Consider the following 17,181-nt stretch of genomic DNA (forward strand, 5'->3'; position numbering starts at 1 on the left):
GTTATTACAAAAATTATAGACGCAAAATCTTTCAAAATCTGCATTTTTCTCCCTAGAATAGAACGAAAAAAGTAGAAAGAAAAGTAAATATGCAAAAATTAAAAAGTGAGGATAGTGGGGGAATTTTTTTCTAACTGAATATGACATGCAGGTATAGTAGTATTGCTACAAGAGCAGGCTAAAAGGGAATGGTACATCATGGATACGTGTCATGAAAGAATGTTCAGCTTCAAACAGTTCCTTTATTGGAATATCACAGTCTGTTACACAAACTTACAAAAATGCAGGGGCACTAAGAACGTAGTGTGTGGACAGTAATTTGGGAATGTTGGTCTCACAGAGAGCGCGCAAGGGATAAGTCCCTGCAGTCGCACTGTCCTCTGTGCCCTCGTTGGCTTAGATGGACAGAGCATCTGCCATGTAAACAGGAGATCCCGGGTTCAAGTGCCGGTTGGGGCACACATTTTCAACTGTCCCCACTGATGTATATCAATGCCTGTCGACAGCGTAGGGTCTTGATTTAATTATCATTTCATACAAAAATGTCTGTGAACAGAGGAAACTAGGGCCATTTGGTTTACCAGTACATGTCACGAGCGCCGATCATCCATCAGAAAGATCAGGACATCACCAATATTGTTGTGATACAACAAATGTGACTAATTTAATATAGGAATTGAAGAACTATGCAAGACACAAACAACTGGATTTACATGAGTAGTGTGAGTGTATCTAATGTAACAAAAAGGAACAATGCAAATATATATACAATTTACAAATGTAGTGACTAAACAAGTACAATAACCAAAGCTATAGCATGACACAATAATGAACTCATGGTCCATAGGCAAACTAATCTCTCAATTTTAGGATTTTGTCTCTTAACGGCTGCACGCTTGATACAGCAGCTGGTTACTTCATTCACAGAGGTGTCAGATCACACTGCACTTGCTATATCATAAGGACTCTGTGAAGCGGATACTCCAGTCAGAAAGGCCACAGTGAGGTGGTGCTGAATCATTACTGCCCCAAAATATCATGTCAGTCCTATGCCAACTAGCCTCTATAAGTACCAAGGGAACCCTGCAATGCTATTCGCTTTGTAGGCACACAAAACTAACTCACCTTTGATGTCATGGGACATCCATTTATTTTGTACTGCTACAACAAACTGTAAAGTTCTTATAAATTAGTAACTTGAACATGTAAGAAACATTTAATAACTTCACTCATCACATGGACAGCTCAGCATCAGTGCAGGAAGTGTTGGGAGTTGTGAGCACTTCCTATAACATGCTTTTCAGGTAAAAGCCAGGTGCTGCAACAAACAGGTGCATGGCAGAGAAAAGTCTTTTCCTTGGATGCTTACTGCTTCCTGGGTCACATGTCATATGTTAGGGCAGATGGGTGGTGGGCACAAATGCATAGCTGTGAGTCATCACACAGCTCACCCCCCTGTCATCACACAGCTCACCCCTTGCGAGGAGGAGAGAGTTGGTTGATGGACGCAGTGGATGCACCCAGGGCAGCAGTGCAGTGTGATCAGGACTGGGTCTGCTGGTGATGGTAGAGATGGCAGCATGGCATGCAGCGGCCTCTGGGATATCATGTTGTGAGTCAAGTGTGGTAGCAACACCCCACTGTACTGCCAGTGGGGACAGGGGGTGGTTGTAGTCAGGCCTGTCACAGTGTGGAGGTGAAGCCTGATGAGGGTAACAGTTTCCAGGGATGGATGAAGAGATTAGAGCCAGTGTCAAGATGGTAGGGCTGTTGGTGAGGAAGAACTCCAACAATTATGGACAAACAGGTGCTGAGAAATAGTGGAGCAGCCAGGAGCACCTAATGCTGGCCACTACTGGTGTTTGGGGACCATGCACATGGTGACTGGCAGTGTCCAGCATCACTGCCAGTTCTTTTTTGGTTCCAGTAAAGATCACTGGCACCCTAAATGCAAACATCCCAGCCATCACTAGCTGTTTGGGAGAGGGGGATGTGCACTGGCAGCCATAGACATTGTCAGATGGGGCGGGCACAGCATGGGGCAGGATTTTGCCAGTCATGTGAACTGTAAGCTCACTAAGTCCATGGAGGGTTCATGGCATTTGGAGTGCTTGGGCATTGATGTGGCCTGTCCTTGTGGGGAATAGTGCAGAGGGCATTGTGACACGGCGTAGTGGTGGTGACAGTGTGGGGGCTCGTGATTCAAAAAGGCTGTCCACCACAAAGGCCGCCACATCCTCATTTGTATAGTCATGTGTGGCTAACACCACGTGGATTGTGAGGTGCAGATGTGGGAACCAATTTGCAAGTGATAGTGTTTTGGGAACGATCACAGGCTCTGCAAGTGGGCAGAGATGCTGGAGGAACTGTAGGGGCTGCATGCCAGCGCATTCCTCTGATGAAAATACTACATGCATATGCTGCATCTCCGATGCAGCCAGCATTATCAGCCAGTCTCTTAGGGCACTGAATCTGCCTGACTGTGGCTACCAGACCACGTGATTGTCTGCTAGGGCAGACAAGCAGCAGACACAAATGCATACTAGTGCATCCATACAGTATGATAAAACATCTAAATGTCATGATAAAAGAGATAAAATAGAAAACTGGTCATTAAACTTAACTATTTAAAATACTAACCAACAATTAGAACTTCAGAAAACTAGGACATTTCTCTTGTAGTGATGGCAGCAGATTTTTCAGAGATAAAAGTGCATCCAACTGGGATGAGAAGTACAGACACAAGAAACAGTAATATACAAGGGAACCTTAGAAAATAACACACAATAATTTTACTATCAAAAAAGTTTAATATGTAAAAAAAAAAAAAAAATTAAAATCTCAAATGAACTTATATATTTTACCTACTTTTCTACATAGTCACCAACATTCTCAACACATTTTTCCCATTGTGGTACCAATTTGATTACACACTGTTTGTAGAAATCTGAAGTCTGTTTGGTTGCAGTATAGCCATTTGCAGGCTGCTGATTTCACTTTCACATGTCATAAAGCATTGATCAGTCAGGAATTTCTTCTTGGGACTAAACAGACAAAAGTCTGATGATCGATGCTGTATGGTGGACAATGGCGCAACTTGGACCCAAATTTGACAATTTTCTCATCAACAGGAGTAGCACTATGGGGGCAAGCACTGTCATGGAGAAGTTTGACACTGTCAGTATCAATGTTGTGATGTTTCTCATGAAGGACAAGATGCAACTTAGCCAAAGTTTTAATGCAGGCTGCAGCATTCACAGTTGTCCTGTTTCAGCAAAGTTCACCAATAACATGCCATGCATATCCCAGAAAACTGTTACAAGGACTTTCCTAGCAGATTCAGTCACTTTGATGTTTTTTTTTCTCTTTTTATTCTGGGAAACCAGCATGTTTCCACTCCAGAGTCCTGCTGTGTTTCAGCATGTAGTGGTACACCCACGACTCGTCACCAGTGACTGTTCCTTTCGTAAAGCCATGCCCTTCTGCTGCATAACATGTGAAGTGATCCATGCTTGTCATCATTGTCTAGTCCTTTTGGTTGTCTGTTAGGTTTGTAGGTACCCAGTGAGCACTAACTTTACAAAATTTCAGTTTGTCACGAACAGTATCATATATCGCACCATAGGAAGTGTTGAACTGGTGCAATAAGGTCTGCAATTGCACACACCATTCATTCGAAGTAGCTGCCTCAATGTGAGGGTTGCAGCTGTTACCAGCCACCTGGAGCATGGCGAATCACTAAGGTTCACATGGCCCTTTTGGAAGAATGCACAGTACATGGAGAAATTGCTACAGTACTTACAATTGTACTCATACATGCCATGCTTCTCCCTGTGAATTTCATTTAATTTATTCCCTTTAGCCCACAAATATTAAACTATACTTCACTGCTATTCACAAGCTGATGACAGTAATGTGTGCACATATTTGTTTCATAGTTCAGGCTTCTCTCACTAGAGCTGCACATGAAAGCAAAATACCCTCTCTAGCGCTAATTTCAAACAATAGCATCATGAAATTTCAACATTCCAGCTGTGGTACCAGGGGGAAAATTATTGTGCATTACTTTCTGATCCTCTTCCATAGAAAGAATCAGTAGGGTAGAAAAGGGTGTATATCAAATGTTTAAAAGCAGCATACATAAAGAGGAAATGGAAGAAAAAAAAGATACATTAATCAAGGGTGTAGCACAAAATTAGAAAAGGGGAAAAGGATATGGAAAAGAAAGGGGGGGGGGGGGGGATAATAAATAAGAAAAAAAATGTTTATATTAGAAAATGATGCTCCAGAAGATGTAAGATTAAATAAGAGAGAGTTAAAACAAGAGATATTTGACAGTGAAAGCAGTCAATATGGCATTTACAATCAAAGCAAACCAGCTGATTAGTCTGGATAAGTAAGGTACTAAATCCCATCAAGTTACTTTATCAATAATATTCTAACGACAATTTTTTATTTATAAACCTGTAGCATATGTAATGTAAAATAATGTGATTATTTCTGGTGCTAAACTTAAGTAATTCACTATTGCACGTATTTCTCTGTGTATGATGTATATGTGTAAAAGGGAATACACCAACAGGTTGAAAACGACTCATTTAATGAGGTGGGTAGACAATCAGGTAGACAGTCTTTGACTAAAACACTATAAATAAAAGGCTGTACCACATATTGTGAATGTCTATTAAGGAATTGTAGGTGTTAATGCTATGTTTTACATAGCCTAATTGTTGCGACCCTTCAATCGTAGACAGGTAGTTAAAATCCTGGTGGTAAAAATAATTTTATTTCTCAGAAAGTAACTGAAGAGGAGGTGGTTGCATACAGTTTTTGTCAACTAGAATTTTCACAAGTGCTCTGGTTTAAGATGCAATCCCTTCCATAGTTTTTATAGAAAACAGTGACAGTAACATGGACATAATGAAATCAGCAGCCATCTTGGTGCTTCTCGAGAAGAGGACGAAGTGTGCTGGTACTAAGTTCTTGCAGCCTTAGATTTCATTCACATACACAGTAATATAAAAATCAATATACTGCTCAACCACCAATTGTTAACATATGTAGATTTAGGATACGACCCTTTCATACGCTATAGGGTTGGAGAGGGTAGGGTAAAGTAAAGGAGGAGATGTGCTAGGGGAGAGGGAAGCTTATGGAGACAGGAAAAGAGAATGAAGTGAGATGAAGAGAAGACAGAGAGAGAGCTATACAAGAAAAGTGTGTGTGTGTGTGTGTGTGTGTGTGTGTGTGTGTGTGTGTGTGTGAGAGAGAGAGAGAGAGAGAGAGAGAGAGAGAGAGAGAGAGAGAGAGGAGGGGGAAGGTGGGTCAGTGGAGTCGAGGAAAGAGGGATGAGTGAGAGGAGGGAGAAGGAAAATGGAGAGACAGAGAAAGGAGGTAGAAAGGGGAGCAAAATGAGAAGAGGACAGGGCAGATGAACAGGGAGAGGAGGAGGTGAGGAAGATGTATGTATAAGGGAAGAAGAATGCAAGGGAAAGGAGAGTACAGGTTCTGGGCATGGGTAGAATTCTAAGACAGTATAAAAAAAACACAAAAGACTCAAAGCCTGCCATCCAGTCTCTGTCACTTAATTTTCTTTCAACAGCGAGATTGAGCTACAAATCATCAATTCAGTGATGAATGATTATATTATATTTACTGATTTCACTGCAGTTTCAAAGGATTACTGCACTGAAAGGCAAAATAAATGTAGATTTTTACTGCACTTTGATATGGGACTAAATTCTTGATCTAACACAGTAATTTAGTTCTTTCAGACATATACAGGGTATACATAAAGACCAGGAACACTTTCAATTATTTATTGCACAAGAACCAAACATTTTACAGATATCATACATATGTCATTTTAAAGTGGAAACATGAAAGTCTTTTTCTCATGTATACTGCCACAGATTAGTTTGGTAATTTGCTGATAGTGCGTGCTTGTTGCAATCATGGCAAGTTCAAGTGTGAGAGCACTTCACTGAGAGCACTCTCACTGGATATCCCTACTTGGATTTTGGAGCAATGGCTGATGCCTCAAATGCAATTGGACTCTCCGTTCATCTTTCAGCAGGATGGGGCTCCACCCCATTTTCAGCGTGAAGGTTGTGGGTACCTGAACACTGAGCTGCTGCATCAATGGATGGGCCGTGCTACAGAAGGGGACAGCTGTTTCATGAAATGGCCTCCCCGATCACCAGATCTCACACCATGTGACTTTTTCTATGGGGACACATTAAAGATCTGGTGTGTATACTGCCTCTACCATGTGATATAGCAGAGCTTTGGGAGAGAATATGGGAAGTGACTTCCATAGTCAACAATGCCATGCTGGGACAGGTATGGCAAGAATTTGATTACTGTATTGACATCTGCCGGGTCACTCATGGTTCGCATATTGAAAGATTGTAAAAAAAACTTTCAGAGTTTCTCTTCAAAATGCAATATGTATGACATCTGTAAAATGTTTAGTTCTTGTACAATAAATAATTGAAAGTGTTGTCGGACTTTATGTACACTCTGTATACATACCTACACCATAATGTGTAGCTGTGAAGTGGCACACTCTGTTATACCAAGGTAGTGCCACACACATACACATCAGATAAATTTTATGTATTTACATAAACATTTGTGCATATTAGAAAAAACATTAACATTTTACTAGATTTTGAAAAATGGAAATAATGTTCAGTAAATTCTTTCATTTTGTTAATTTGTACTTAGTTTATAATACAGTCAGCATACTTTAGTGGCAGGAAATAAAACTACTAGTTTTTTGCATGTGTACTGTTTGTATTGTGAATGCTTAACTGATAAAAATTTGTGTTTACAGTTGCGAAAGTTGTTTCTTTGTGGATCGTTTACCATACAGGCTGCACTTTTAGTGCTAGCTTCTTATCTCAGGATACCTGCAGTAGTTGCACTGTGTCTAACAATGTGTCTGGGGGCAGGTGCATTATGCTATACAGCTCTGTGGTAGGTACATACAAGAATCTATGTACAAAACAAATTAATTAATTATATGTATTATGTAATAAACATATTAATATAATAAAATATACAGAGTGATTCAAAAGTAATGTCTCATAGGCTAAATTTGGTATTAGTAGAGACATCAAAAACTACCACCAGAGGAGCGACCCACCACAACCACACTGCCAAAAGTAGTTAGTTAGTGCAGTGCATAGTACAATGTGGCTGGTTGTGAGCAGTTGATTAATGCACTGTGATGGAGGATATTAAAGGGACATCAATTATCACAACTGTGTAGTGGTGCTGTTCTACATTGTAGTGACTCATACAGCAATTTACTTATGTCAGGAGCAGACTGAAATGGTTCTCATCCATGCAGCAGGCATGAGTCAGTGGGAAGCAGTAACAGGAGAACCAACATTATCTTAATCACAGAATGATTGGCTGTTTGATCAAATGGTTCAAGTCTACAGGCATTTACATGACAAAAGACATTCTGAATGACCATGCACAGCAATTAGGGTTACACAATCAGCAGCTGTACTACCTAATGTCAACAAGGAACATGGCATGGCATCAGCCAGGCGTCCATATCCAGAATGTTGTCCTCTAACCATTTCCATCCCGGTCAAATCCACTTTGTGAAATAATTTCATGGTGATGATGCTGACAAGTGGGTGCAGTTCTTTGGATGGTTTGAAGAAAGATGCACACACCAGCAGAACATTGAAGCTTACATTTTCTTCAGTGATGAAACCAGTTTCTGTTTGAACATGAAACGAAGCTTTCCCTTTGTGACTTCTGAACAGGGGTAGATGGTGACACAGATGTGTGATTAGAGCCTCTAAATACTCAAAAATTTTACCTGATCTTTTCTATTTTACAAAATATATGTATGATAAAGATATTGTCATTTACGTAAATGTTATTATAGATCAATATTTCCACCAAGTGTTAAACTCTTTGTAATGTATCACCTTTGTTCTGATGGCATGAAAAGTTGTGAGTTAGTTGAAGAAGGTAAGTATTTGTTTGGTACTGGTAGAAGCCTGAACTGATTTGGAATGCTAAAAATAGCATCCATTAAAGTAAAATGTAACTTTATCTTGTGAACAGAAGTTTGTATCGTGTGTGTTAGCCATCAATTTTGGAAAGAACAAATATTTTTAGGATATAGAAAGAAGGAGGTTAATTTCTGATCAACACCTTTATTTTCCTGACTGTTAATGATTAATAATGGAACTTACATCGTTAAGGATTATTTTCGGCAACTAGGCGTCTTCACATAAACATGATAGAAATCTGGGCCTCTCTGGCAATCATCCCCTTGCAGAAAAACTGGTTGAGGAGCTGAGGCACTGTTTCAACATTAAATTAAGATGAGTATACATATATATCTGGATCTTCATGTAATAACCAGTTTACGGACAATCTATAACTCCATTTTCCACTAAATACCATTATACCTTTATATGTCAGGTTATTATGACACGAAAGTGTTTAAGAATTTGAATTTATACTTTTTCTTATCAAACTTTTTTTTTTTTAACCTGGAAGGCTCAAATGGGTCTAAGCACTATGGGGCTTAACATCTGATGTCATCAGTTCCCTAACCTTGAAAGCGATTGGTTAATTAGAAACAGGAGAATGAATAGACACAATGCCATCCATCAGGCAAACAACACTCCCCATCTCGCTGAAGAGGCATACATCAGGCTAACCCTAGGTTCAATGAGTGGTGTGCATATATGGGGATGTCCTCATTGGTTCCATATATTTTAATGGAATGCTCAGTGCTGCACACCACAGATATCATCTTGAGGAAACATTGCTACTCTATCTGAACTACCTATCAGCCACTCAAACAGAGATGTAGGTTTTTCTTCCAGCAGGATGGCGCACCGCCACACTTCGAATGAAACACTAACCAACTTCTGGAAGGGGTGTCTCCTAGCTACTGGACTGGCAGGTGGGGTCCAATGGAATGGGCACCACTGGACTTTTTCCTTTGGGAGGCATGTCAAGTCTACATTCTACACCAAAATAACAAGAACATTAATTGACCTGCAGGAAAATATCACTAGAGCCTGTACAGAAATACCAGCAGCGGTATTATGGTCAGTGTCTAGCAGTGTCTGTCACTGTGTTCAGATGTGGCATCTGCAGGATGACAGTCAGTTTGAAGTCCCTGTGTGTTAGAGGTACATGTGAACAACTGGCCCAGGGGTGCTGGTTGCATTTTTACTGTTTCATGTCTTCATTGACCAATGATGCAACATTTTGTTTGTATGATTAAAGCACATCTGTAGCATGCACTCATCTCTTCATATTTTCACTTTCTCAAATAATTACAACTTTGTCTTATGGGCCAAGACTACTGAATCACCAATGTAGAATTTGTCCTATGGAACATGACTGTCGAATCACAATGTACACAATAACATATATATCATTATGTTAATTAGTTACATAGGTAAGTTGTTGCCTTTCCCTTATTTTACATATTGCTCCTACCAGGAACATCCGTTATTGTTATAAATTAATTAATTAGATATGTTGCCTAATATACAATCAAGGATGTGTAAATACTTGTGACACAGTGCCTTTTATTTAGGCCTCTCCCAAACTAGAGTATGTGTTGGCTTTGTATCTTCTGTATTATTTTTGCATTTTTACTAACCCTTTTCCCTTTTCTGGTGACATAATAGGCAATTGCAGTAGATACAGCATAGTGGACTTTTTAATCAATGTTCCTCCTACTCATAATGCAACAGCCTCTTATCCTCCCAGCTTGTAACCAAGCATTCTCCTTCTTCCTTTTAGATATACTACTAATCTTCAGTTTTCCTCTTGATGTTTCAGTTTGTCAACTATATTCAATTTTTTTTATTTATTTACACATTTATTACATTATGTACTTCAGATATTTAATGTGAATCTTCTGGGAAAATGTATGAGAGAAAAATATAAATTAATAAAGTTATCAGCTGCTACAAACTTAATTAATAAGAAAATATTGTTAAACTGCTATAAAACATTTGTCCCTACTAAAGTTAGATACAACATAATCAACAAGAAAACTTCCACTTTTGAAACAGCACTGTTTCCTCTCTCATATCAATAGTTGCCTTTAATCTCTTATTGGCAGCTTTATATTTATATTAACACATTGTTTTTCTTTTAAGATAGTAGTTTTTATATGTGTAACAACAAAGACTTATTAATAATACTGATGTCTGTATTTCCAAGTGATGTTCTGATAATCTTAACACATCTTCAGATATTCTACTTGTTCATTTACTTTCTTACATCAATATTAAAATCTCTTTCTTTTTATCTAAGATATTTTTGTAAACAATGTAGGAAAAGAAAGATTGCTACTTACCATAAAGAGGAAACATTAAGTTGCTGACAGGCACAATTAAAAGACACTTACACAAAGCTTTCGGCAACAGTCTTCATCAGAAAAAGAGAAACACACAGCATTCATTCACACAAGCAAGAACACCTCACACACACAATACCACCAACACTAACAGTTTGGGCCATAACGCAACTATCAAATGGTATGGAAGCAGCAATCTGAAGGGGTAGAGGAAGGGACAGCAGTGTAAGGGTGGGGCAGAGAGGAGCACTGTCTGGTGGAGTGTACAGGGGCTAGAACACCAACAGGCACTGTATCAGGAAGTTGTTAGGCATGGAGATGTGGAGAAAATGGAGCAAAAAAGGAGTGGGGAAAGATGGGTGGTATATTGCAGAGGGCAGCAAACAAAGAGGGTGAGATGCAAAAAGGGGGAGGAGATTATAGGACAGACAGATCAGAAACTGTTGGATGGAATGTGTGGGTGGTATGTTACTGTAGGTTGAGGCCAGGATACTTAGGAGAGCAGAGAATGTTTTGCAAGGATAACACCCATCTGCACAGTTCAGAAAACTGGCAGTGGAGGGGAGGATCCAGATGGCTCAGATAGCAAAGCAGCCATTGAAATCAAGCATGTTATGTTCAGCTGCATGTTATACCACAGGATGGTCTACTTTGCTGTTGCTCACAGTTTGGCAGTGGGCATTCAGCCTGGGGGGTCAGCTGGTTGGTAGTCATACCACTATAAAAAGCTGTGCAATAATTGCATGTAGAGTTGGTAATGACATGGCTGCTTTCACAGGTGACCCAGCTCCTGATGGGGTAGGATAAACCTGTGAAAGGACTGGAATAGGAAATGCTAGGTGGATGGATTGGGCAGATCAGTAGATCTTGAACCTGGATTTTCTACAGGGATATGATCCTTGTGGCAAGGTGTTGGGATTGGGAGTGGCTTAGGGAAGGACTAGTATGTTGTGGAAGGCATAATGATAGGTAATCAAAGTTCTGGTGAAGGATGAGGTTCAATTGTTCCAGTCTGGGGTGGTATCGGGTGATGAAGGCCCGCTCCTCTGTGGCTGGTTCTTGGCAGTGTTGGAAGAATTGGGGGTGTGAGGGGAAATGACACAGGAGTTCTGTTTGTGCACTAGGTCTGGGGGATACTGCCTGTCTGTGAAGGCCTTGGTGAGACCCTCAGCATACTGGGCAAGGGAGTTCTTGTCACTGTAGATATGCTGTGCCCAGGTGGCCAGGCTGTATGGGAGGGATATTTTTATGTGAAAGGGATGAAAGTAGTTGAAATGCAGGCAGTTGCGGGGTTTAATGTGGACGGAGGTGCAGATGGAGCCATCAGAGAGAATGAGGTCAACATTTAGGGAATTGGGATGCTGGGTTGAGGAAGATCGGGTGAAGCAAATTGGAAAGAAGGTGTTGTGGTTATGAAGGAATGAAGGTAGGGTGTCTTGGCCTTCATTCCAGATCATGAAGATATCATCAATAAACCTTGGCCAGACTACAGTTTGGCGTTTTGGGAGGGTAGAAAGGTCCCCCCTAGATGGTCCATCAACAAGTTGGCATATGAGGGTGCAGTGCAGGTGCCCATGGCTGTGCTGCAGATGTATTTGTATACCTTCCCTTCAAAGGACAAATAGTTTTGGGCTAGAATACAGTTAGTAAGATGTATGAGGAATGAGGAAGTGGGTCTGAAAGGACATTGGGCAATTGGTTGGAGGTGTTATATAAATGAACCAAAATAATGTTTATTTATATTTATTATTCTATACAAGGTGATGAAGTCTGTTCTGTGTTATACATACTTTGTTTGCACTGTATTTTTGCTGAGCTTTAAGCTGACTTAGGCTTTTATTTCTCCAGCTCATTGTTTATGGATCTGTCACCATTACATAGCAGCATATTATCTGGAATTTCTTCCACTGTGGCAAATTTATCTGGAATGATTGCACCAGTTGTAGCAGGCTTTATTGTGCGGAACAAGGTAAGTTTTAGTAATACTACCTTTGTTCAGTCATTTAACAAGAAAAGTTGCAGAAGCTTCACTGAGCATTCAAAGTGACAGGAAGTATGAAATATATACACCAAAAATGTTGTTAGGTAGTATTTTATAGTTTTGTATTAATACTAGTTATACTCCCATCTTTAACAAAACTGTAAGACTTTGGCTATATGCTATCTTAGTATTTACGTTCCTGAAATATGCAATAGAAACCTGTCATTCACAAAATTAAATGTTTACAAGAAAGAGGCAACTATTTTGAAAGTAACCAGACTGTATATAATTTTCTTTCTTTAATTCTTTCCACCATAAAAACATATGTATTGTGATAGAGCACTAATGTTTCTTCTTCAACTAGCTCCCTGCACAATACGTTGTGCTTGTAAAATGGGCTACCCAAGGAAAACTGATAGCTGCTGTGATCTGAAAATGACTTGTGAATCGAGATGAATTCATGATCAGACTACGGAGTACCCAGTGAGGGGAATAGAAGGCTGTAGTGCCAATCCCCTGCAACCCCCCGCCCCTTTTCCAGAAAAATACATAAGTTTGAAAACCGCTATTTGTAATGGCTACTGACTCTCCCCATCCCCTGAGATTCCCTCCAGATCAGATGCTAGGTACATTCTTGTGGTCTCACATTCTCGTGTATAAACATATTACAGTGTCCACACTTAAAGGAAGGAACAGTTTCAGCGACTAGATCTACCCTACTCTATACTCTCAAACATATTCTCAAAAAGACATTGTAAGCTCATCTATCAAGAATACACTAACTTTACAAACTGACAGATTTTTTCCAGAAATTTGTTGCCACTTAGAGGCATGCTGATTGCTTTACAATACAAGTCAACAATTAGTGATTTGAGTTTTTTTTTTCAGACTGCTGAAGAGTGGAGAATTGTTTTCTTCATTGCTGCTGCAGTTTATGTTACAGCTGCTTTAATTTTTGGTGTTTTGGGATCATCTGAAAGGCAGCACTGGGCAAAAGAGTCTGTAGCAGCTGGTGATAATAACAAGCCACATGAAAAAATAAATATAAGTGAAACAAAAGATGTAGTGACACATATGTAATGTAATTTGTAGTAATTTTAATGTAGCTGGTCTTTGTGATGTTGTGATATGAAAATGAGAGTCACCATTTATTTGATAGATCAGAAACATTTTAATTCAGTTGTAATGGAAAAAAGTTACTTGTAATAATTGTTTAATGTTCTCATGTGCTTTAAATTTAGATGCAAAGTTTTATTTGCATCTTTCAAATCAATGTGTATCTCAAGATTTATATGAATTTATATTTATTGCCTTGAATATCATTAGTGTATATAGACAGTCATATACATAAAACCTATATACATCAAGACATGTGTAAATATTATCACGTAATAAAATTTATTGCTCATCTCAATAAGTGGAGGTTTTATAACTGAGATTTTCTTTATTTTTTTCTCTATTTTGCTGTTTCTGGAATTCACACATACTTTTATGAGATTTGATTCATATATCATGTTATTATCATTGGCATGTTCAGTATTATTATATGAGAAATTAAGATTACAATGGACAATTATTAATCTTTTTGTGTCATATTCCAATGACTAAGGCATTATTCATGTACTAAAAAATACATTTTTCCACAAAACAATCCCATATGTACTATATCTGACACATTTTCACATTTGAATTAGATACGTCACTGTGTGTTCCTCTGTTATTTTCAGTTAGACTCAGAGTTGTTTACATAAGAGAAGTTCTGATCATACTTTCAAACTCAAGCACAACATAATCAATTTCAATAGTTGCTTCATAACTCATGCCATCAGCCAGTCCATTGAGAATCTCAGTTTCACAGAAGTAGTAATCCTTTCCAAAAGCCACACCTTCAGCTCTACACCAGAATTAAGTCATATTGGATTGGTAAAAAATCTGGTCTCCTTCATGTGGTTCCTATAGTCAAATAAATACTTGTCACTGACATCTGTAACAAAAAGTAACTGAAAGCTAACACTGAACTGTGCCTCTCCCAGTTCGTACTTTTGTCTAATTATGAACATCTCCAACTCCCATCCAGCTCCTTGGTTACCTTTCAGGAATTCCGTATCTCCAATCTGGCCTCACCTTACATTTCTAGGTCTTGTCCCTAGAACACCAATTTATTAAGTAGTTAACCACATTCTTAGAACAGACTTCCCCTCAAATGACTAAGGTTCAGTCATTGTTCTGGTGAACCGCAGTGATTACCTAACTGAAAGAATCCACAAATCATCTGACTCTTCCACATCCACAACTGGCTGTAGTGATCCTGTCCATTCCAGAACTCCATTATAACTTCCAATCCCAATTTGAAACCACAGATCTATTCTAGAACCTCACCCCTATACACTGACTCCCCTTTTCATGAACCTACCTTATTTATGCTTTCAAAAATTCATTACTGTAACCATCCTGAAGATTCAATTGTAGGTAGTCACTGTGCTCCTACATAACGAATCTCAGCTATACCTGACCAACACTTGTAGCTTAACTTGTTATACTGACATTAGTCACATCTTACCATGCCTCTGCAATATCTCCACCTTACTACCCATCTGGTCCTTTCTTGGGAATGTTGACATCACACCCCTATATACTAACATACCCAATGGCCATGGTCTTGCTGTCATTGAGCACTACTTTTCATCCACACCATTTGATATAATGCCTTACCTCATATGAGATGCAGTGCTCTGAGTGCTCTGTGACCATACAACATCATATGTACACACACATATATATATATATATATATATATATATAAAAACAAAGATGAGGTGACTTACCGAACAAAAACGCTGGCAGGTCGATAGACACACAAACAAACACAAACATACACACAAAATTCAAGCTTTCGCAACAAATTGTTGCCTCATCAGGAAAGAGGGAAGGAGAGGGGAAGACGAAAGGAAGTGGGTTTTAAAGGAGAGGGTAAGGAGTCATTCCAATCCCGGGAGCGGAAAGACTTACCTTAGGGGGAAAAAAGGACAGGTATACACTCGCACACACGCACATATCCATCCACACATACAGACACAAGCAGATTATGTGTCTGTATGTGTGGATGGATATGTGCGTGTGTGCGAGTGTATACCTGTCCTTTTTTCCCCCTAAGGTAAGTCTTTCCGCTCCCGGGATTGGAATGACTCCTTACCCTCTCCTTTAAAACCCACTTCCTTTCGTCTTCCCCTCTCCTTCCCTCTTTCCTGATGAGGCAACAATTTGTTGCGAAAGCTTGAATTTTGTGTGTATGTTTGTGTTTGTTTGTGTGTCTATCGACCTGCCAGCGTTTTTGTTCGGTAAGTCACCTCATCTTTGTTTTTATATATAATTTTTCCCACGTGGAATGTTTCCTTCCATTATATTGATATATATATATATATATATATATATATATATATATATATGTGTGTGTGTGTGTGTGTGTGTGTGTGTGTGTGTGTGTGTGTGTGTAGAGTGGTCAGAAACACACTGAAAAGTTGTTGCATGGTAGGAGGTTGTGTTGAGAAATAACTGCTAACAAAAAAAATTGATATGCTGCACTGTTTCTGAGTTAATTATAATTGAAGTTAGCCAGTCAGACCATTGCGCATGTGAATTCAAGGTGCCCACCAGTTACTATTAGTGCCAGTTGTTTCCACAGCGCAAATGACAGTGCATGAGATTGCCCCACCTTTGACTTGCTTTTGGCCCTTACTAAGCTCCTATGTCCGATTCCCCCCCCCCCCCCCCCGCCCCCCCCCCACACACACACACTTCCCTGGCCACTGGAATCTGTGTATGAGAGAGAGTGGGGGGGGGGGGGGGGGGGAGAGAGAGAGAGAGAGAGAGAGAGAGAGAGAGAGAGAGTTTTAGTCAGTCAGCTCTGAAGAAGGGCATTTTCTAAAACCTCAGTGACATTTTCAATCTCATTTATGTGCCTGTATTGCTGCCTGTGGGAGCACGGAAGAATATGGTGAGACTTGGTCAGTGGACTGCCGGATGTACCATCAAGAGAGCTGAAGTGGGAGGGAAAGGGAGAGAAGAGTAGTAGAATAAGGGAAAGAACTATGCACGTGAGCTGAAGTGATAGAAGGATCATGCGAGGCTGGAGTAGGAGCAGGGAATGAGATGGAGGCAGTCTTAAGACAAGGACCAATTAAGGTTACAGGCATGTAGAATATATTGCAGGGAGAGTTCCCACCTGCACAATTCAGAAAAAAACAATGTTGATTGGAAGTACCCAAACTGTGCAGCCTGTGAAGCAGCCACTGAAGCCAAGCACACCATGTTGTGAGGAATGCTTGGCAACTGGGTCATGTAGCTGTAGTGTCCCTCCTTTTCCTTCTCGACTTACCTGCTTTTCCCTGAGAGCTACCTCATTTCAACACAAAATAGGGGAATGCTTGGTTCGCTCTACCTGAGTACCTGAGACAACAAGAGGGCTGCCTAACTGCTTGCAGGAGTTAGGCAAATGTATGACCTTGGCTAATTCTTGCTCATTATCTGTCGCAGGGATAGGTCACACACCATTAAACTTATGCCCTGCAGCTATGCTACTTGAAGTGAAATAGGTTGTGCAAGTGAACCTACATTCTAAATTCTAAGTGTGGTAAGTTTGTGAATTAAACATAAATAAAACTGATTAAAGGTAAATAATTGTGACAAAGTCCTTAGGATCAATAATGGTAGGCTACACCAGCAATTTACAAACAGAATGGTGCCCTTACAAAAAATATGCAGATATAATGTCAAATAAACTGACAATAACATGCATGCAGTAAAGCTTGTGTAGATGTGATTTAAATGCAGAGAGATT

At 39.7% G+C, this 17,181-nt stretch overlaps 1 protein-coding gene across 1 annotated transcript in view; it reads left to right on the top strand.

The window, feature by feature from the left end:
* The window catches only part of LOC124777657 (sialin-like), a 155,100-nt gene extending 141,585 nt beyond the window's left edge, over nt 1–13,515 (top strand). The window contains exons 9-11 of the mRNA XM_047253139.1: nt 6,839–6,981; nt 12,212–12,332; nt 13,233–13,515. Coding sequence (XP_047109095.1) covers nt 6,839–6,981; nt 12,212–12,332; nt 13,233–13,424 — 456 coding nt within the window. The 3' untranslated portion in view covers nt 13,425–13,515. The remainder of the gene's footprint in view (nt 1–6,838; nt 6,982–12,211; nt 12,333–13,232) is intronic.
* Nucleotides 13,516–17,181: the final 3,666 nt, after the last annotated feature.

Source organism: Schistocerca piceifrons, chromosome 2, assembly GCF_021461385.2.
Source record: "Schistocerca piceifrons isolate TAMUIC-IGC-003096 chromosome 2, iqSchPice1.1, whole genome shotgun sequence".
Classification (NCBI taxonomy): domain Eukaryota; kingdom Metazoa; phylum Arthropoda; class Insecta; order Orthoptera; family Acrididae; genus Schistocerca; species Schistocerca piceifrons.